This window comes from Malania oleifera, chromosome 3 (genome assembly GCF_029873635.1).
Source record: "Malania oleifera isolate guangnan ecotype guangnan chromosome 3, ASM2987363v1, whole genome shotgun sequence".
In the NCBI taxonomy this organism is placed as follows: domain Eukaryota; kingdom Viridiplantae; phylum Streptophyta; class Magnoliopsida; order Santalales; family Ximeniaceae; genus Malania; species Malania oleifera.
The window spans coordinates 25,744,649-25,766,310 of record NC_080419.1 but is presented as its reverse complement, the minus strand read 5'-3'; the positions used below and the strand labels follow the sequence as shown (position 1 = coordinate 25,766,310).

General features: G+C 36.8%; 2 protein-coding genes across 2 annotated transcripts; one reads left to right on the top strand and one right to left on the bottom strand.

Annotated features, from left to right (window-relative positions):
* The first annotated feature begins 2,499 nt into the window (after positions 1–2,499).
* On the top strand, positions 2,500–4,885 carry LOC131150861 (uncharacterized). Its single transcript, XM_058101902.1, has 3 exons — positions 2,500–3,105; positions 3,735–3,976; positions 4,367–4,885. Exons 1-3 carry the CDS (start codon positions 2,635–2,637, stop codon positions 4,611–4,613), a joined length of 960 nt encoding a protein of 319 aa, XP_057957885.1. The 5' UTR covers positions 2,500–2,634; the 3' UTR covers positions 4,614–4,885.
* Positions 4,886–5,719: 834 nt separating this feature from the next.
* LOC131150862 (probable acylpyruvase FAHD1, mitochondrial) lies at positions 5,720–21,307 on the bottom strand. The gene is made up of 7 exons (XM_058101903.1): positions 21,012–21,307; positions 20,749–20,914; positions 10,821–10,873; positions 10,051–10,113; positions 9,558–9,608; positions 9,329–9,446; positions 5,720–6,175 (listed from the first exon to the last, which is right to left on the bottom strand). The coding sequence occupies exons 1-7, from the start codon at positions 21,123–21,125 to the stop codon at positions 6,060–6,062; spliced, it is 681 nt and encodes a 226-aa protein (XP_057957886.1). The 5' UTR covers positions 21,126–21,307; the 3' UTR covers positions 5,720–6,059.
* Between the last annotated feature and the right edge of the window lie 355 nt (positions 21,308–21,662).

The following is a 21,662-nucleotide window of genomic DNA, read 5'->3' as shown; positions in this document are numbered from 1 at the left end:
TAACTCTAATTATCCCACCTTAATAACATGTGAAAATGTAAGTGAGATTCTGGATCATTAAATAGTTAGTTTAAGAATTTATTTATATCTCCCAACCCATAGAACACCATAAGATGGAAGAAGAAAGAAATAGCGGTGTTTTAGTTAGGCACTACTTCACATTTGAAAACATGGTATGTACATCTACAACATTTCTTTTGGATACCCACTAGCTTGGAAGAACTTAGTGTGATGATTATTCTGAGCAACAATTACCACAAAATTGGGACACCACTTCTCATCAAGGAACTTACATGCCTATACATATGAAACATTGTTAAAAAAAAAAATTATGATCACAAATCTATTTCGAATTAATCTAAGGAAATAGTGGGGGTAACAAGTGTATAAAAGGACTTGGATAAACACAAACACATCTATAATTTGATCCAGCTTTATGTTTAAAACCTGGTTGAATCAGGATTCTTCATAAGGAGATGGCGCTTTGTGTTGTGATGATTTCAACCTTTTCAATTTCACTAACCACAGAAACTCTTCTAAGAAATGCAAGTGAAGCAGTAGCAGAATTTTTTGAGCCAAAGTTTTTTAGTTTATTTAAAGTCTTACTAAATTCAGATCAAGTGAAAGGGGAACTTAAGTTACACATTTTGGATTGGGTGTTCACTGATGAAATGAGTTTAATTTCAACACATGGGAAGCCAAGTAGTTATGATGGGATGATTTCAATGGATGCAATTTTTTCAGTAGGCTGTGAAGCAATGCCTAGGTCAAGAGTATTATTGCTTGGACGTGTTGCTTTCTTTCTGCGTCTTCTGAGAAGTTCTTGTGAACTTCAAGAAGATGTGAGACTCAGGATAGCTAGAAAGCTCGAATAGCTTTTGAATATTTTGATTGATGAGGAGGTGTATTGTTCATTGCTTGTCTTGCAAATTCCTATATTTCATTACACTAGAAAATCCTAGGAGTTAGCTTGACAGCCAATGTTTTATTCGTTTTTGTATACTTTGAAAAGTTTCATGATTGTGATTTCTTCAAGTCTAGCTTGGGGAGAAGTACTGTATTTCTTGCTCGAGAATGTCTTCCATCCTCACTTCCTTTGCAGGGAGATTGTCATGGAACTTTAGTGCTTTATGGTACGTTATGCACGCACACGTGGTGAATGATGTTGTTGATGAATTTAGCTCATTGTTGAAGTTAATGGCATCTTTTCAATCTATTCTTATTCCTGGATATGCTTCCAGAAAGTTGGTAAGATCAGTTTATGTGCTTCTTACTTGTAGCACTTAATTTGCTTGCGGATCTCAAGCATCATGTCTTTTGAGTGTGGTCCTTCTTATGGAGGGATTCCCCCTCACATTGCTTATAGACAATAGAAGAAATAAAGTCATGGAAAAAATTATTATAGATTATTATTACTTCATAAAAAGTTTTGATGATGAGTCGTGCGGTTCTAATTTGTTTGGAGTGCCAGTTTTTGCACTGTCTGATGCCTCTCAGTCTCTGTAAGTAAAAATATTTCTATATATATTATTTGTGAGCATTATATTGAGTTCTGTGAATATCAAACTGTTTGAATAATTCTAGAAACATATAGTGTCAATTTAGTTTTTATTTTTAGTTAATAAATGAACAACAATAAATAGTTTTGGCACTATTTATTTGTGACTATTATTAGTATACATTCACATGTTTCACATACATTTATATTTTTAATTAAATTCAAAAATTAAATTTATTCTATGTGAAAATTTAAATTATTAAATGATTCTTCGCTCCAAAAATTTAATTTATTATTATAATAATAATTAAATAAAAAAGGAGAACACAAAAAATTAAAACAATTCATGTTACAAATTATAGTTAAAAAGATATTTTAAAATGATATACTTTGAATTATTAATAAAAAAAATGAATGCACAGTAAATCTCGCTGCTTGGTCCAATGAAATTTATTGAAATCTCATTGTTTGGTCCAGCGAAATTTATTGAAATCTCACTGGATTAAGTAGCGAGATTTAAAAGATAAATTAGTTAATTGACTGACGCGTGGCAAGCAAGATTTGCCTGGAACATAAGCTAGGGGTGATGTGTGGTAAATCTCATTGGATCAATTAACGAGATTATATTAGAGTCATTCTGAGATTTATTTTTCTAAATAGGATATTATTTAATATATTTTAAAAAAAAAAGAAAAGATAAATCGAAAAAAATTCATTTTAAATCGTGTTAGTAAGAAATGACGGATAGATCGGACCTGTTTTGCCAACCCCAATAAAGCTTTACTGTCATGAGAATGGCAACATAATTTTCTTAATGCGTAATGGCCCTAATCCAAGCAAAACGATGCCATGGGTGGAAAGCCAAAGCCCAATCAACTCATCACTTTTTAACTTTTACCTCACCACAAAGCCAAACAGAACATTTTCTCCTCCAGCCACATTTTCCCTTGCTTTCTCGAGAAAAGAATTCCACTTTTAACACCAAAAAGCTAAAATTTCTCCAATCTTCCATTTGATTTTGTTATAAAGATAAATTACCTTACCAAAAATAGTTTTTTCATTTTTCCGTTAAATGTCACAATATTTCCCAGAGTCCCCAACCCAAATTCCACAACACACCCACAGAGGCCACAGCCATGGAAGGCATAGAGCACAGAACAGTGAACGTCAACGGCATCAACATGCACGTCGCGGAGAAGGGTGACGGCCCGGTGATTCTCTTCCTCCACGGCTTCCCGGAGCTCTGGTACTCGTGGCGGCACCAGGTGGTGGCTCTGGCGGCGCTCGGCTACCGCGCGGTGGCGCCCGACCTCCGGGGCTACGGCGACACCGACGCGCCCCCCGCAGCCGCGGGGTACACGGCGCTGCACGTCGTGGGCGACCTGATAGCGCTGCTGGACGCGATCGCCGGCGGCGAGGACAAGGTGTTCGTGGTGGGTCACGACTGGGGGGCGGTGGTGGCATGGTACCTCTGCCTCTTGCGGCCAGATAGGGTTAGGGCTTTGGTGAACATGAGCGTCGTGTTTCCCCGCAGAAACCACAAGTGGAAACCTCTAGACGTCTTGCGCGCTGTGTACGGCGAGGATTACTACATGTGCAGATTCCAGGTTTTCATCTTGTGGGTTTGGTTTCTTGATATTTTTCTGATCGATTGGTTGAATTCATGGATGGTTTTTGTGATTTATTGCTTGATTATGAATGAATGCATTAGTTTGAAATTTAAAGATAATGATCATGTTCAATGTAAATTGCAAATTATTTTAGCAAATTAAGTAGACCCTAATCGAGATGGCGTTTGGTAATTGAAAATCAACTTAAGAATCCGAATTGGAATCGGATTTGAAAAGAAAGGGCTAATCTTATTTGCTCCACAGCCAAGTTTTTTGGTTGTCCAATGTTTTTGGATTTTTTTGTCAACCATAAATGTCACCTCCTCCCTCCCTCCCTCCCCCCAAATAAAATATCTCTATTATTCCCAACTGTGGTACTCACTTATGAGGTAAATAATTTATAAATCAATGCATTTGGGACGGGTTTTCAGGATTTGGATTTATGTTAATTTGAATAAGGTGTGATACAAAATCATACTAAATTTAGGTCAAATCCAGTCTGAAATAAATCCATGCTCCCAAATAGGGCGTAATGATGCACGTGATGAATTTGAAATGTACTGGAGTCTCCATATACTAGGGTATGTCAAATGACTAATGGGGGCAGATGCTCGACTCTGTTGCAGGAAGCTGGAGAAATTGAAGCTGAATTTGCCCAGATTGGTACTGAGAGGGTTCTCAAGGAATTCCTGACATACCGCAACCCTGGTCCCCTCTATTTACCCAAAGGTAAAGCGTTCGGGCACTCGCCCGATACTCCAATTATTCTGCCGTCTTGGCTGTCTGAGGAAGACCTACATTACTACTCGAGCAAATACGAGAAGAAAGGCTTCACTGGAGGATTGAACTACTATAGAGCAATGAACCTGTATGTCTCATTGAAACCCTGGTTGGATTTGTGGTTACTTGAATTTTGCTGATACTGCTGGAGAAATTTAGACAAGAAACTCGGGCTATTTACGCATATTACTACTACGTTAAATTTTGCTGATTAGCAGGATTTTTTCAAAAAATTTCTCCAACAAATTAAGAACAGTATGTATGAATGTAACGGTCCAATTAAATCTTTCGGACCCCCAAGGAAGGGGTTCCCAAGAAACATTAATGCTTGAATTTCAAATTTGCAATGTGCGGATGGTTTGGTAGGGGTTTGAATTAGGAACAATCTTGTCAACTAATGTATATTTACCTTATATTTGAAAATTTTCCCCCCTGTTTTGAGTTGGACTCGGCAATTATGTCGTCATTTTTACTGCAGGAACTGGGAACTCACCGCAGCTTGGACTGGGACTCAAATAAAAGTACCAGTTAAGTTCATAGTGGGAGATCTGGATCTGACTTACAATGCACCAAGAACCAAGGAACACATCCATAATGGCGGATTCAAACAGGATGTGCCATTTTTGCAGGAAGTGGTGGTGATGGAAGGAGTCGCTCACTTCATCAACCAGGAAAAGCCTGATGAGATCAACAAACACATATACGACTTCATCAGAAAGTTCTAATTTGCTTTTGCTTTTTCTGCACCTGCGTGTGTATTTCACTTCTTTTGTGGTGGGTGGTGGTGGTGGTGTTGGTGATGAGCAGGGGACCCAAAGTGTGCTTATAAGGTGCCCTCTTTGAGTCGCTTAATAAACTGGTGGGTGGCACAAGGCACTGTGCCCCTTCTTGGACAAGTTCATGTCATACTATCAACCAATATGTGTAAAAGAAGCCCCAAAAAGCTATATGCATTGAGAATGGTTCTATGGGAAAAGCAGAGAATGCATTTTAACTACTCAAAATGCCTACTGGTATGGTCTGTTTCTGGCCTGTAACCATTTGAAATTGCCTTCAAGTATAATATTTTAGCCCACAGTGGGCTAAAATATTGCTTATATGTGTTTCTGACTTGAAATCTACACCCTAAAAATAAAAAAAGGTGGAAACAAAGTTGGAGAGTAACCTGGATTGGTCCTTATGTTTGGTATTGTTGCTATTTTTTATTTTTTGTTTCTATTTTTTTCAGTAAAAAAATAAATTATAAAAATACATTTGTTTATATTGTCAATTGATTTTTAATTGTTTGTCAAAAAACTAAAAACTAGATTTTTTGACTTTCAGTTATTTTGACAACTTATTGTACGAATTTTTAATATTTAAAAATAATTTTTAGATTAAATTATTTATTTTATATACTTTTAAAATTAAAATTATATGATCATATAAATTTAAATATAATTAAAAGAAATATACATATTTCTAAAAATAATAAGAAAATCAATTATAAAATACTTTTACTATTTTTGAATTGTCAGGTCCAATAAAAATTTTAAAAATAGAATAATTAAATAAAATAATTATAATAAACTTATTTTTATTATGAAAATTTTTTAATGTGTATTATTTGTAACTTTTTATTATTTTAATCATATTTTTGTAATATTACTTGATTTAAAGATGAAAATAAGTATTTTTTTTTATTTAAATTTTTTATTTATATTAATTTTATAAAATATTAACCAAGTTGGTGGTTTTTAATTCTTAGTTTTTGTTTTTGATTCCTGATTTATATTTCTCTAATTTTTGAGTGTGGGGAAAAGAGAAATGATAGCAGGCCTGCAAGGTTGAATGGTCATGAATTACAGAGCACACTTATTATTACTTCGTTTTGGCTCTAATAGCAGATTCAAGTACTCAACATCAACACATAGAACTAGGCTTAAAATTAGGCTTATTTGTTTTATTTTACCCTACAGTTTACATACCTTCCCCACACGCCCAATAAAAATAATAATAAGAAATCCCACTCTAATCTGCCCAGTGAGCTCCATTTGAACAATTCATCATCTAGCCAAAAAGATAAGAAGACCTGCATCAACAATCGCTGGGAAGGTCATATTTTGCATTGGATGCGAACTGATAATACAACTGCTAATATGCCAATGACAATGGAAGGCAATGGGAGTGGCTCAACGATTTCCAGACTTGAGGCGTTTTCCAACGTTGAAGTGAACATCTACGAGGTCCGTTATGCCTGCAGTTATCTTTTGGCCAACTTTCACAGGGCCAACCCCTGGTGGAGTGCCTGCACAATCACAACAAAATTAGCCAGGACTTCCCATGCAACTCTCTTTCTCGCTGTCGATGTTGAATTCTCATACTTCTAGTTGATAATAAGACCATGAACATTTGACTCATAGCATTTTTCAACATTTTTGAGAATTTGATGCCCCCAGCATTTTATTCCCTTTTGTTTGGGCATGAGAATCTGGCGTGGTGAAAATCATACCATTCCAGGGAATGAAGGATTCCCACAAAACATGAGATTTTATTTCCAACTTCCCAATGGGCAAATTTTATGGGAATCTCATTCCTAGGATAATCCTATTTTTGGGACTAAATTGTCCTCATCAGTTGAACATCAATGCTCCCATAATACAATATCACTTCACGCTATTATTATATTTAAAATAATAAATTATCAATAAAAATGAAAGTAATATTATTATGTTATAATAATATAATATAATGGTAAAAATATGGAAACCATATTGCTCCCAATTATTTTATCTAATTATTGGATCAAGTGTTGATTTTTTTTGTTTATTATTGGAGAAAGTTTTAGAAAATGGATTTAGGCATGTACATATTCTTATTATGTTCTTGTGTCGAAAGTATAATTTTTCTCCATATATTATGTATGCATCCATGAAGGGTATATTGTCATCTTCTTGAGAAATCTGTTAGGATTTTCATGGTGAACCAAATGCTTAAGTAGGCATTATACATCCCTAAGAATCTTATAGCACAAATGAAACAAAAATGTTTCCATAGGCATCCTATTCCCAATAATGAGATTGCGAAGAATGTCATTTCATATAAATATTTTTTATTCTGTGAACTAATTGCCCCCTAAAGGTTCATGTGTTAAACAAAAGCATAACCCAATTAGCAAAAAGAAGTGTTCATATCTTTGTTGCAGCCATGAATGCATACTCAAAGTTGATGACTAGTAGTCGCATATTATGTAGACAAGGATATCTCAAACTAATCATGAATTTTAATTTAGATAAAAAAAAAAAAAAGATGCATTAGAATGAAGAAAAAAAAGTTACAGGGAGCAGGAAGTCCAAACACCCCCCACCCCAAAAAATAAAAATAAAAGAATAAAAGACTAATAAAAGAATCCTACCTTCAGTCCTTTTCCATCATAATTCTTCTAACACTTCACGACTTCAAGTTAACTAACTCACTCTGACCCTAGGCTTTGTTTTTGCCCCCCCATCAAAGATCACATTTCATTTCCTCTAGGATCACACAATTTTAAATCCAATTTATCCATAAGATTTTGAGCTTCTATGTCCTTCCTCGAGATCTTCTTGACTACTGAAGGTACAATTTTGTCCTTGCATTGCTTTGCACATCATTAACCAAACCATTGTCTTCAAAAATAAAAAAGCCCTCCAATCCTTCCAACAGGAATTGATAAACATATGATAAATCCTCTAGAAGTTCACAGGAATAAAAAACATATCCATATTGTTCCCTAATCTCACAACCCCCTTCACAATCAAACTCACTAAGACCATTTATCTGATAGGTTCTTCCCCATCACCCCCCCCCCCCGGCGGGGGGCGGCGGGGGGGTGGGGTGGTGACACCAAAAATTTCATTACCTCATTTCCTTTGCTAGCCCCGTCACAAAAGTTGCCCATCTTCTTATCATATACATCTACAATACTCAACTCTCCTTTTAAATTTCTTTTTAAGAACTTTGACATTGTCTCACTCAAGTACTCTCTCTTCTCTATGCATAACTTCCTTATTTCTGTACCCATCAGAGCAGCAGCCTTCCAATGTGTAAGCCTTGGGACCCTTAGGTTTATCCGACTTAAGGCCTAAAACATCAAATTTCCTCCCCAAATCACCATCTTCTCAGTTAGCCCTCGCAGCACCGACCTCCTGTTGCTCTGTACTTTGTAGAACTAGGATCATAAACTACTTTGAGAGGAGGTTTGTGTCTTTTTGGCAAACCTTAGGGGATGTCCTTGAATTCTTGAAACCTCAGGAGACGTCCCTGGAATTCTTGAAACCTTAGGGTAGGTCATTGTCTTTTTGCCAATTCTCGGAGGTCAGTGTTTTGCCATTGATTTTATCATTTTTGTCGCCTGGAGTCTTTTTCAAAGCCAAGCTAACTCAGTGTCCTTGATTTTCTTGGCAACTAATACTGTTCCAGGCACGCCTTTGAGAGGTGGAGAGAGGCTTTGGACTTCGTTAATGGATGGGCAAGGATCCATCTTCTCTGAATTCTGCTTCTACCAATTGAGGCAAGGGAATTGGGCCTACCTATTAACCGGATCTGCAGGGATCAGCCCATTCACCTTTTTCCTCATCATGGGACTGTTCAATTAAGTGGCCCAACTTAGTTAAAAAGGAGGCTTTTCTTCTTTTCAATTAACCAACCCAAATCCAAACCAAAGAATTATAAAGGCTCAACCCAGATTTTTTGGCCTCCTCTTCCCCAAGTGTAAACCTCATCCTCTGAAACCCCCAGTTGCTGTAGCGGTATGAGCATACAACTCTGATCATGTGTTCGATCGCAGCTTGCCCCGATACCAAAGGCACAACTTTTCTTTCCAATCCTGCTTTACTGGTTGGATTCTACTAGTGCAACTTTCTCCTTCACCTACCTTCATTTCCATCACCACCTGACTCTATGATCTGGGACCTGAAGAACTTCATGTCTGCCTCCAGATTGTAGACAAAACTGCTTAGCTAATTGGGAAAAAAATGCTAGCAAAGCTTCACCAACCAACCCTTTTTGCACCACCAGGAATAAACAAAACAAAAAATTCTTACCTTTACCCCAGACCTAACTCCAGATACCCACCCTCCACCTATTTGTCATCCAATAATGTAGATATCCCATATGAACATTACGAGAACCACTTTCTGACCAAACTAAATCTGATAGACCATCAACAAACCAAAGAACTACATCTTTCAAGAATGTTATTCTTGAACACGAACAGAAAAAGAATCTCTCCCACCTTGTCCAATCTCAGACCAAAGGAAATTCCAAGTTTCACCAAGATAAAAAGCAGTGGCCCATTGGATTTGTGTATTAAATGATGTGTCAAATTTACTAAGGACTTGAATATATATATTTTGTGAAAAAATATTAATGAATCATACATTTAAGAAAATGAAAAAAAGTATTTGTTCCGTTTCCACCATACCTGTTAGTATGACATCACCTTCAAGAAGTGTCATGATAGAACTTATATGGCTGATGAGAAATGGAATCTTAAAAATCATATCCTTTGTTGGACCTTTTTGCTGTATCTCATCATCTACCTGTTGTGAAATCAACCCATTCAACCTTAATCAGCTGGAAACCAAGAGAAGACAAAACAGAAGAATTCACAAAGCCCATGAAAGAATACGAAGCATGAAGAATTTTAGCACCTTTAACCACAGCTCTAAGTTGTTGGGGTCCGGCACCATTGACTTAGGCAGCTGCACAAAAATTATAGACAGGTAACTGATAAAGAGTAAATCTCAATATACTTCAAAAAACATGCATGAAATTGAGAAGAGTCAATAAATACCTAAAGCTTTGTTTTAGATGAACACAGAACTACGAAAGCAATGTAAGCTACTATCTAATTCCTCCGCTACCATACATAGTGGAATCAACCACTCGTCCCCTTTTAACTTGGAGGAACAGCATCCCCCTCCGAAAAAAAAGAGGGAACATTTTGTTCTATAATTATTCACATAGAATCTATACAATAATCAATATATACATATGCAACTATCTCGGCCCAGTGCCACACCTCTTTCTGGATTTCGTAGCCAAGTAGCTGATTGTTTGCAGAGGGACTGCCTTCTCAGCATAAACTTACTATTAAGAAAAGGTTTCAAAACAAGTAAACAAATAAATAAATTTGTTTCTTACAACAGAACTGATTGGGGTGAAAGTGTCCTGTCCTTTGGCTACAGTCCATGGGAGACCTGCGGCCTGTGGGAACATGACAAAGAAAATGTCTTAATAAAATAACAACAATTATAACAATTAAACTTTTGAAATGCAAAATATAATTATTTCTAGAGAGAAATTAAACAATGTAGAGTAAAAATTTAATTCAAAACAAGAATGCAATTATACAAGATTTCACACTGAAGTCATGTCATCCTTAGTCTTCACATTTTTTAATAATCCTGTGCTCATCCCCTAAATATCAATGTCATTAAATGACCCATTGTGGTCCGCCCCTTCCCCGGACCCAGCATACGCGGGAGTTTTGTGCACCGGGCTGCCCTTTATTACATTCAAAAACTTGTACTGCAGAGCAGGGTTATCCAAGTGGTAGGCAGGCACCCATCCATGCCTTACCATTCTGACAAAGTCCTGAGTCTGGCCCACTCTATGCCTGCACTTTACACTCCTTTGTAACCCAAAATAAAAAATTAATACTATCTGTTAACAGAAATCTTGAAACTTCTACAAAAAATCACTCCGCAGTTTTCACCTCATGCCCTTGATCCATGATCCAACACTTTCCTGCACAAAGCATGGTTATTTCTTCTTTATGGAATGTCACAAAAATTTTGGCAAGAGAAGCACAAGAGAGTAGCTCAAGCAATTTTATTCTTGCATAAATTCCAATACATCAAAAGATCTGTCCTAATTAGCATTTGTAAAAGAAGAAGGAACAAAAGTTATACCTTTGCAGAAGATTGGATTTCTCTTGCAGTCATATCAAGTGCAACTGCATAACCTGAAACAACACAGAAAAATTATTTTTCCTTGATAGAAATCACCATGGGAAAAAAAAAATTATTAATTTTTTCAGAACTAATAAAACCAGTTAATATAATTGTAAAACATTTCATCAGAGCTTAAAATTCAATTGAAATTCCACAACATTGAACATGACCTTTGAAACAAGATGAGAAACACAATCATACTAGTAAGCCTCCTGTGTTCCCAAGGCAAAGACACAATAGACTAGTTCTAGTAGCCATATTTTATTGATAGATTGATTACACATTACATGACACTCCCAATGCAACAATCAAGCTAAGTAGCACACATACTTTTATGAAGGTGCCCCATCCCAGGCGTGTCCCTGTTGGATAGTGGCTTCTCAGATACTCCTTTGCATGTATTTGACACTTCATATGTGCCCATAAATTAGATTCTTTTAAAAAAATATATCAGAAACACTTGACTGTCTTGAACTTAGTGGCTTAACCCTTCGCATGACTGTTAACCCCAAGCTTGAGCAAAGGAGAAATGTTGCCAACAAGCATAAATATTGTCAAATCTCCATGATACGAATCCTTGCCAATTATTTGCTGGAGCGAGCCCAGAATGACATGACACTCCAACTTTCTGAGGGTATTACCCTAAATCGTGCATAATAGCAAAAGATGATTCATGCAACCAATGCCATCTATTGAGACTTGAGGCTTGGTGGTGGTGGTTTTCCAATATTTAGATTTTCTCCGACAAATCTCAAACACTCCAATATGTGCAAAAGGCTTGTTGGCATCTACCACCATGATGCAACAACCTTTCCGATTGGCATGCACTCACCGATTGGGAGACAAGAACAATATGACTTGGTTAACCTAGACACTTATTCTAACAATGACCACCAAAACAAAAAATTTATCATTAGATCAACAACAAAAGGATTTTCAAAGAGAAGAATTTTGTGAGGAAGAAGAAGGAAATCATATTAGTGAGATGGTTCTTTTGACCGGGTTGCTTGGTTCTTTTCATGTTCATTTGGGGAGTGATAATAGGGTTCTACTACAGATCCTTTGCTTTGTATCCTTTGATTTGGAAAGCTAAAGCTCCCTAAAAAAGAAAAGCTTTTATTTAGACTGTGATAGCTGAAAGAATTAATACCAAAGATTTGCTTAAGAAGAGGAGACCTAATAAGGCCCTGTACCCCGACATTTGTGTCTTTTTTATAAGGAGTGTGAAGAGACTTGTGCACATCTCTTTCTTCATGGCCCTTTCACATTGGCTATTTGGAGTAAGTTATTTGGTATATTTGGTGAAAATTGGGTCTGTCCACACACTATGAAGGCCTTTTATACCATTACTCTTGGGGTTTTGGCAAAGGAAATGATGGGAAAGCTTTATGGTGTTGCACCATTATGTCTATTATTTGGTGTGTTTGGTTGGAAAGGAACACTAGAATACTCAAAGGTGTGGCTACTACCAACAATTTGCTTTGAAGTAGAGTGGTATATCCTGCGTCACTGTGGGTGTCAGCAAATGGTTTTCTTTCGTCATGCTTCTCTGGAAGACTGGCAGCGGGATCTGTTGGCCCTACATTGAGCTTGGTTCTCTGTTTAGGTTGCATACTTTGTAACTAGTTTCTATAGATGTAAAGGGAGGATTTCTTATTCCCCATGCCTTTTCTGTTTTCTTTTCCTTTCTCTTTCTTATTTTCTGATGTACATTCTTCTCTCTTTTAATACAGTTCTTAGTTTATCAAAAAATATATATACAAAAGAACCACCATTCTGATTTTCTTAAACTTTAATAAATTATAATTAACTTGTCAACATTCAAAATGGAAGAATTCATAATTGAGAACTTCTATAAAATGGAAAAAGGGAGAGGAATCACACATACCCCCCAGCCTTTACTTTTTTCTTTCCCTTTCTCTTTCTTATTTTCTAATGTACATTCTTCTCTCTTCTAATACAGTTCTTTGTTTATCAAAAAAAAATTATAAAAGAACCACCAGTCTCGTTTTTTTAAACTTCAATGAATTATAATAAACTTGTCGACATTCAAAATGGAAGAATTCATAATTGAGAACTTCTATAAAATGAAAAAAAGGTGAGGAATCACACACACACACACACACACACACACATATATATATATATATATATACTATGGATGTTTCAGAGAGCACTTTCTTCTTCGAGGGGATCAGGGCAGACTTAACTCTGCCACAGTGCAGGACTCCATGGCAGTGGTCATTTTCCAGCTTCCACTGAGCGGTGGTGCATGCAGTATGCAAGAGTGTTTACTAAACATATCATGCAATTTAATGGAGGTAAGAGGGGTAAGAAAATGCAATAGAATCTGTTCATAACCCATATGCATTACCCATGCAGAGCACTAACATTAGGCATGCTGACCTTTCCTTATCTTCACAAGATGCATACCGATCTCCTCAAGAACTTGATTGAACACATTTATAGTGAGCTCAGCCAAAAATGTGGGCTCATACCACTGATTTTTGAATAATGTAAAGCATAATGCCAACACAAGCAACGTGAAATCAACTGACTGCTTCAGTAAATCAAATGATCAGATGCTGCAGTGAACTATCATACGAAATACATATGATGTGATAAAGAAGTTTATTTTCAAAACCATTATTCAAATTAAATCTGTGTCTCAAAATGATTCTAAATGCACATTATTTTGGCTTCATTGGAATTTACATCAAGGATAAAACAGAAATTTTTTAAAAAATTGCTGCAAATTGCATGCCCACCAGCATTACTAGATTTGTCAATCTAATTCTCTCCAACTCTTTCATGCAGCACTCCAATGGATAACTAATAAAATGAGACATGAAGAAATGACCTCGGGGCGCCCCGCCCCGCCGCCGGGGGGGGGGGGGGGGTGGGGGGGGGGGGGTGGGGGTGTTCAGTTCTTCCAAAATTTCAAACAACAAATATACATACAAAATTTGGGTTCCCTTCCAAAAAATAGATTTGTTAGTTACTCTAAACATTGTCTACAATCAGACAGTCTTCCACGCATGAGAGGATGCTCCTGGCCATCTTCCTGTGCAGCTCCCTTCCAATTACATCAATAGGTGTTTGTTGGATTGGTCCCGCCCATGTGGTGGGACTCAACTTATACAAATGATAAAATAAATAAAATAAAATAAAATAAAAATCGAAAGGGAGAAGGGTGTCTGGAAGTTGATCCTTGCATGGGGCATAAATGTTTGGTTGCCAAGCCAAGAATTGTTTAAGGCTAATTAGTTAGTCTTGGATGGTCGAGGCATATCTTTCCAAAGTGCATTGTTGACTTTGCAACTTAGTGATTTCTTCCTTGAAGATTCCTTGTGGGATAACATGTATGGCTTAGCTTCCCAAGCATGCAAGAATATATTTTCAAAGCCATGTCTTAACTTTGGGGACAATTGTAGCATGATTATTACCCAGATGACCCTTGTGGCCCAACAAAGTGGCACCAAATCTTTGGTTTTCATTGGCGAGGAATTTGAAAAAATTGCTTGAAGGAAAAGGAAAGAAAAGGTTACGAGCAATCAGTTCGCAGTGAAGAAATTTGACGGCAAAAAGAACTTTGAACTATGGAATTTGAAGGTTCATGACGTGTTAGTGCAACTTGAGCAACACGATGCTTCACTAGGGTAGGAGAAAAAGCTAGAAGAGATGTCCAATGATAATTGGTAAGAAAGGACATGACAGCATGATGGAGAACCACCAATGGAGAACTTTAGATTGTTTACTTGGTAGCTAAGAATTATATTTTAGGTTGGGATATTTATGGTTGTTTCAGAAGTTTGGTTAATTAAGGTTTATTTTGTGTATTTAAGTACCTTGAGATTATTTTGTAATTCCTTGTTTTATTGGGGTTTTTATGTAAATATTATTACTATTTGTTAGTAGTAGTTGTAATATAAGTGCTGGACATGTAAGTTATCGTACAGGTATTGATTTGAATTCAGACTACTGCAGTTTCCCTCTGTATTTCTCTCTCTCTCTCACAGGTTCCTGCATTCTTCTTCTTCCTTCTTCTTCTTTCCCTCTCATCTGTGTTCTATTCTCTTCCAGGTCTGCTTCTCTTCTCTGTCTGTTTGGTCTCCCTGCTGCTGCTGCTTCTTCTTCTTCTTCTTCTTCTTATTCTTCTTCTAATTTTCTCAATTCTCTCTACTATCTCTGAATTCTAATACTGTTCCTACATCAAATTGGTATCAGAGCCAGGTTCAATTCAGTCCCAGACTTCCCTGGTGCTGCTTTTCCATCAGATTTGTAACTCATACAACAATCTCTATTAAGGTCCATCCAAAAACTCAAACCACATCCATCACACAACTGTATTCTACTCTTAACAGGTTCCATTTTTGCAATAACAAGTCAGAAGTTGCAGGAAAATCCCAGAAAACAGAAGCATTCAGCAGCCTGCAACTTTTCCAGGCAGCACTTCACATCACCTCCTTCACAATTGCAGACAGACACCACCGAAACCCCTTCCCCTTCAATATCATCTCTCAGACAAAGGGGTGGCCCCCACATGCCACCAGAAGCTACCCCAGCTGGCAGCCCCTCTAAATCCCCCCCATTTGCTGCATTTTTTTGCTACACCTCCACCCTCAATGTAATCCCCACCTCCTGATCTACTATCATCCGGAACCCGATCGCCAGAGGTCCATCGTGGGCGTCTCATGCACCCCATGCGCATGGGTTGGCGTGTGGGGAAGTTGCCAGGCTTCCCCTGTTTTGCCCAGACTCGCAAGAAATTGCTTCCAGCTTCGAGAATTCGGATTTTTCCCTGATATTTTGAAGCTTTCTGAGTGAATAATGAAGTATCAAGCTTGGTTCACATTCCTAAAGTCAAATACAGTCTAATATCGGGCTGCCTGAGCAAATTTCAGAGTTTTGACAGTCTGCCAGCATCTAGATTGAGGCCTAGCTGCTGTGTTTTGATATTCTTACTGCAGCAAAATTGTTTTCTTTTGTGAGATTTTGATGTTGATTTGAAGAAACTCATCTTCAATTGTTTAGTACATATTTTTGAAGGATAAATTTAGTGTGCCAGCATCATTTTCCAAGAATACAAGTGGAGTTTTCTTGGAGCATCTGCAAGAAATTGAAGTGAAATATTTGAAGAAGATCTTGAACTACAAAGTTAGAGCAAGGACCTTTTGGTAGCATTGTATGAACTTACACTACTTGGACTCCATAGAAATTGATTTAATGTTTCTTATCTATTTGGTCCTTGTCATAATTTGCATTGGTCCATATTTACTCTACTGTTAAAAAGTAATAACTCTTGTTCCGACCTAGCTAGCAATTCTTAGCAATTACTGGACCAACTATGCAGTCTAAGGCAACCTTCTTCTAGTGTCACCAATTATTACCTTAAATTTAGAGACCTCCTATATCGGAGTGCTTTTAATAAGGAAACAAAATTTAGTTCAAGAAAGGGTTGAGGGGTGAAATCAGAAGGTATATAAATGTTCAACAATCCTCACTATCGTATCTAAGGCTTACCATATGGCTTTGGAAGCTGAGATATTTCTCCAGCCGCCAACCCATAACCCCACTTCCTATTTTGAAGAATTTCATAAGTCTAGATCAGTTTCTCCATGGTTAAAAGAAGTATTCCTAGATCCTCCCACGATGTTCAAGAGAAAACTCAAATTGTTGAGGATAAACAATCAAATATCATAAGTTTCAATGCAAATTGTTGTGGGTGAGCATCATGATTACATAAATGATTTGCATATTACTAGCGCACAATTTTTTGATTCTTCCGTGGACATGAGCCATGAGTCTTCTCAATGGTTAGAAGGTAGCCCTAGGCACACCCAAACAGGTTGTCATGTACGATAAGATTGTTCTTTTAAAGTGAATTTTGAAATACAATAATTAAGTAAACTAATATAATAATTTTTATTTCATTGAAATATTTTTTTTTAATTTGTATTATTTTGTACTTTTATTATTTTAATTTTTAATTATATATTTTTAAATGTTATTTTATTCAAGGACTAAAATGAGCATTTGTTTAACCAAGTTCTTAATTTGTTTTAGTTTTAGAAATATTAAATAAATAGGTTGCTAGATTTGATTTATAGTTTAGGTTTCTGGTTTTACTTTTCTTTTTTGGTTTTTGTTTTCATAATTTTTGACAGTAATACCAACAGCCCATTAGATGTTTATTTGGTAGCTAGGACATTTATTTTAGGTTAGGATATTTATGGTTATTTTAAAATTTTGGTTATTAGGTCTGTTTTGTGTCTAAGTACTTTGAAGTTATTTTTTAATTCCTTGTTTTATTAGGAATTTTATTTAAATATGTTTTAGTATTAGTAGTGGTATAAGTGTTGGACATGTAAGTTATTGTATAGTTATTGACTTGAATTCAGACTACTGCAGTTTCCCTCTATCTCCCCCCCTCCCCCGGCAGGTTCCTGCATTCTTCTTCTTTTCTTCCCCTCTCATCTGTGTTCTGTTCTCTTCTAATTCTGCTTCCCTTCTTCTTCTTCTTCTTCTCTCTCCCATCTCTGAATTCCAATACTGTCCTACATCAGAGCAGTTTCTACAATATGTTCCTGTCTACTGGATGATATCTTGTTCATATCAAGTGAGAAGACAACCTCAAATTTGTTAGAAATATTGAAAAGCTTGTATCAAGCTAAATCTCTCTTCAATCAAATTCTTCTGAAGAGGAAGCTTTATTCCTTGAAGATGAGGGAAGGTGCCAATGTCTCAGATGACTTGAATGTTTTCCATGACATTCTAAGTCAATTGGAGAGCATTAGTTGTGATGTTGAAAATGATGATAAGGCTGTGACTTGTCTTTGTATGTTGTCAAATGGTTATATGATAGTCTCGTTCTGAATTAATTACCTCGAGGAAAAACAACTCAAATTGGATGATGTGATGACCGCATTATTGGCCAATGAGTTTCAGAGGAATCCAACCGCAGAAACCTTCGGGTTTGGTGGATATGAAGCTTTTGTTAGTAGAGGAGGATTGAGTGAACATGGGATGTCTTCAAGGATCCATTCAAAACCCGCAATGGTAGACTTGTTTGTTGGCATTGTGGAAAGAAAGGGCATGTCAAGAAGGAATTCCGGAAAAGAAAGAATCAAGACAACAAACATGGGGGTGAAGCAAATCAAGTAGAAGAGTCCATAGCCATTAGTGATGGTGAAGTGAACGTTGCCATTAAGGGTTCTAATATTTATGAAAAATGGTTTCTTCATTATGGTGCAATTCATCATATGTGCTCATATAGATCATGGTTTTATTCTTATAACATATGTGAGGATAGTTATGTGACAATGGGAAACAACTCAAAATCTAAGATGACAGGAGTTGGTTGCATATGGATAATACATAATGGTGTTCTGAGAACTCTTGAAAATATTATGCATGTACCAAACTTAAAAGAAAACTTGATTCTCTCTCAAACTTAGATTTGAGAGGGTACAATTTCACTAGTCAAGGTGGGCATCTAAAAATATCAAAGGCTGCACTTGTTGTGATGAGAGGATTTTGGGTAGAAAACTTTAACAAGTTAATTAGTACCACTACCACATTAATGAAAAATGTGGGTGATTCAAGTGCATGAAAAGAGAAATTTCTCTCCAAGGAAGTAAAAGGTGGTTGGGGGGAGGGGGACAACAAACCAAAAGTTCACTTCAAGAGAAAGGTGATGATATTTCCAATGTAGAAGGATGGGCCGCCTGGGACTTTCTCCATGTTTCAAGCCAAAATAAATTTGATGATTGTTATCCAACAAGTGAGATTTTATCAAGGTGGAGCATATGAACACAATGATGGCACAAAATGTGCAAGTGGTGGATATTTGTTGGATTGGTCCCACAAATGTGGTGGGGGCCAACTTATACAAATGACAAATATAATAAAAATAAAAATGAAAAGGGGGAAGGGTGTTTGGAAGTTGATCTTTGCACGGAGCATAAATGTTTGGTGGCGATTCCAGGCTTGTTTTCAAGGCTAATTAATTATTTTTGGATAGTGGAGGCATATCTCTCCAAGGCATGTATGGTTGACATTGCAACTAGGTGATTTCTTCCTTGAAGATTCCTTGTGGGATGATGTGTATGGCTCAACTTCCCACGCATGTAAGAGCATCTTTCAAGTCATGTCTTGACCTTAGGGACAATTGTCTTTACAATTATAGATTGGTTATTTATTGGATAGTTGATCATTATATGCATGCTGGATCCATATAAGGAGTGGAATCTCATTACTATGTTGGTAGAGAGAGAGTTAAATTGTGCCTTGTGAAGTGTAGTATCAAGCCAAAAGAGAGTGAATTTGTAAAGGTGGTTTGCCCTTGGACCCTTCCTCCTACACATTCCTTTTCTTGGGTTAGAAAAGGATTGTGGGTTTTTCACAATTGTAAGGATAGTAATACTCTCACTCTCTTGTTGCATTTTCTTTACGTCCTAATAATAATTAAACACTTGCCAGATTGCTCATGGATGTAGGCCCAGTGCGCAAACCATGTAAACATCTTGTGTTGTGGCTATTAACTTTTCTTTCATTTCTTACATTCGTTGTCTCTTTATCAATTGCAATGTGGGTGGTCCTTGTGGCTCAACAATGTTCTATTCCACAATCTAATATTGTAATCCCCCATAATAATGTTTCCTTCCAAAATAAAGTTTACATCCATAGGTGCTCTATTCCAAAATGCCATAACCATGCGTTTGGGAGCATGGATTGGCTTTGTATAGGGAATTGCATTGATTTGGACAAAATGCATTATACAATTAAATCAATCTCTATCCAAACCCACACAAAACTAAATTCAAGGCTTGAAATTTCATGGTCTCAAACATAATCTAAGTAATTAACAACCCTTCATTTCTTGTTTCAACAGGGTCATGGGCACACTAGAAAGACTATCAGCAATTCATAATCACAGCTTTGGATATATTCTTTAAGCCCTGAAGCAGAAATTTAATAGGTCACTCAAAATATCACCTGAATCCCTTTTTGCAATCATTATCCACTCAAACAAGTCAAATTGGGTTCCCATTAGCTTCAAACAAGTTTTCTAGCATAGGTGCACATAATTAACTAAAGTAAGAGAAAGGAATTCATGAGAAGTGGAGAGTGGAAATGTTGAAAAAGAGCCACTCTTTTCTCTCCCATGTCGGAGAGAGAAATTGAACGAAACTATGCAACAGGGCCAAAACATCCTCAAACAATTTTACAAAGTAACCATGTTGAAGCTATAGACAATATGGACAGAAAAAGTTTTTTCTTTTTCTCTTCTATACTTTCTCCCCACTTCTCTCCAACCAAACAATGTGAATAGTTTTTTTTTCTCCATTTTTTTGGATAATTAGAGAGAAACAAAGGGAAAGGAGAGCAATTTCTTTCCTACATTGTTTAGATTTCAAAAGAGTTTAAAAAATCCATAAAATTTTTCATCCTATTTATTTTATTTTAATAAGATATTTTTGAAATTCTATATAATTATTATAAAAGTAGTCTTTCTCTCCAAACCCCTACACATTCTGACAGAATCAAAAAGGGAGTCAGACGAGGTTTTAATTTCCCTCCCTGCCTTTCACAGAAGTTTCACTTCTTTTGTTTAATAGAGTGAAATCCAAGCAAATGATAATGGAGGGAGAAAGAACTTGATCTCTCTCTCTCTCTCTCTCTCTCTCGCTCCAAATTATCCAGTTTAGTACGATACTGCTATCCTTCCGATGAAGGTCAAGAAATTAGAACAGATCATAAAATCAAGCATAAAAGTGCTTCCTGAAACACGTTTATGTTTCGACCATAAACAGAATTAATGCAGAGCCGCAAAGAGCTATGAAATTTTAAACTACAAGTGAACTTAAATTTTGTAAATTAATACCTCCAACATAATCCATAGCAGAGGCCTCGGGAACATCGCGAGCTTTCTGGCTGATCACGACGGCGAGCTCCACTTCGTGATCCAGCGACTCCCAGGGGTGCGGAACTTCGATTGTTCCGCCATTCGCCAAGTATGACGACGTCGGCTTCAGGAACAATACCGGCTCCTAAAACACAGGATTCAGAATGAACCAACAACTAAAGAAAAAAGAATATAAACAGAGAGCCCGCGCTAAATTCGTTAGATTAAATGTAAAAATCAACCTTAGGGACGGCGTTGCCGAGTTCCTTGGCGTGAGCAGCATAGTTTCGGCCGACGGCGACGATCTTGGTTCCAATGCTGAGGAGCTTCTGACATGCGGAAGACGCAGCGGCCATTGCTAAAAGCCCTCGAAAAGCCGCCGAAGAAGGGTGAAACGCAGGAAGACGTCAGTTCTGGAGATAAGTCGACTAAGTCAGCAGGACCGTGCACTGTAGGATTTCTAGAATTGTTGTTAGCAAACGCGGTTTCTATGGAAATCGCATTTTATATTGGGATAGTTTAGACCAGGAGACAAGAAGAGAAATGATGCTTTCCCTCTAATGAAAAACATATATATAAATAAAGGAAAGGATGGTGGGTAATTGGAGAAAAACAAAGGAAAAAAAGTCTTAGTTTTTCAGAAAAAAAAAAGAAAAAAAAAATATTGCAAGTCGAAACTTCTACATCCCGTCGCAGGCTGTTGAAAAGAGTTTTTTTCTTCAAAAAAAATAAAAATATTACAGGTCGTAACTTCTACATCGCGTCACATGCTCATGACAACCTACGACTATCATGAGCTTATCCACATAGCATCACTCATTTTTTTAAGGTACATATTAAGTAGAGTTTGATTAAGGGTTGGAATCAAAATTTGTTGGATTTGGTGTATTCCT

What these genes read in the sequence shown, in the direction of transcription:
- LOC131150861 (XM_058101902.1), top strand. Translation starts at nt 2,635, where the DNA reads ATGGAAGGCATAGAGCACAGAACAGTGAACGTCAACGGCATCAACATG. An exon ending in ACTACATGTGCAGATTCCAG is followed by an intron (nt 3,106 to 3,734) that starts GTTTTCATCTTG and finishes ACTCTGTTGCAG; the next exon opens with GAAGCTGGAGAAATTGAAGC. An exon ending in TACTATAGAGCAATGAACCT is followed by an intron (nt 3,977 to 4,366) that starts GTATGTCTCATT and finishes TTTTTACTGCAG; the next exon opens with GAACTGGGAACTCACCGCAG.
- LOC131150862 (XM_058101903.1), bottom strand. Translation starts at nt 21,125, where the DNA reads ATGGCCGCTGCGTCTTCCGCATGTCAGAAGCTCCTCAGCATTGGAACC. An exon ending in TCGGCAACGCCGTCCCTAAG is followed by an intron (nt 20,915 to 21,011) that starts GTTGATTTTTAC and finishes CCTGTGTTTTAG; the next exon opens with GAGCCGGTATTGTTCCTGAA. An exon ending in TCACCCCAATCAGTTCTGTT is followed by an intron (nt 9,609 to 10,050) that starts GTAAGAAACAAA and finishes ATTTTTGTGCAG; the next exon opens with CTGCCTAAGTCAATGGTGCC.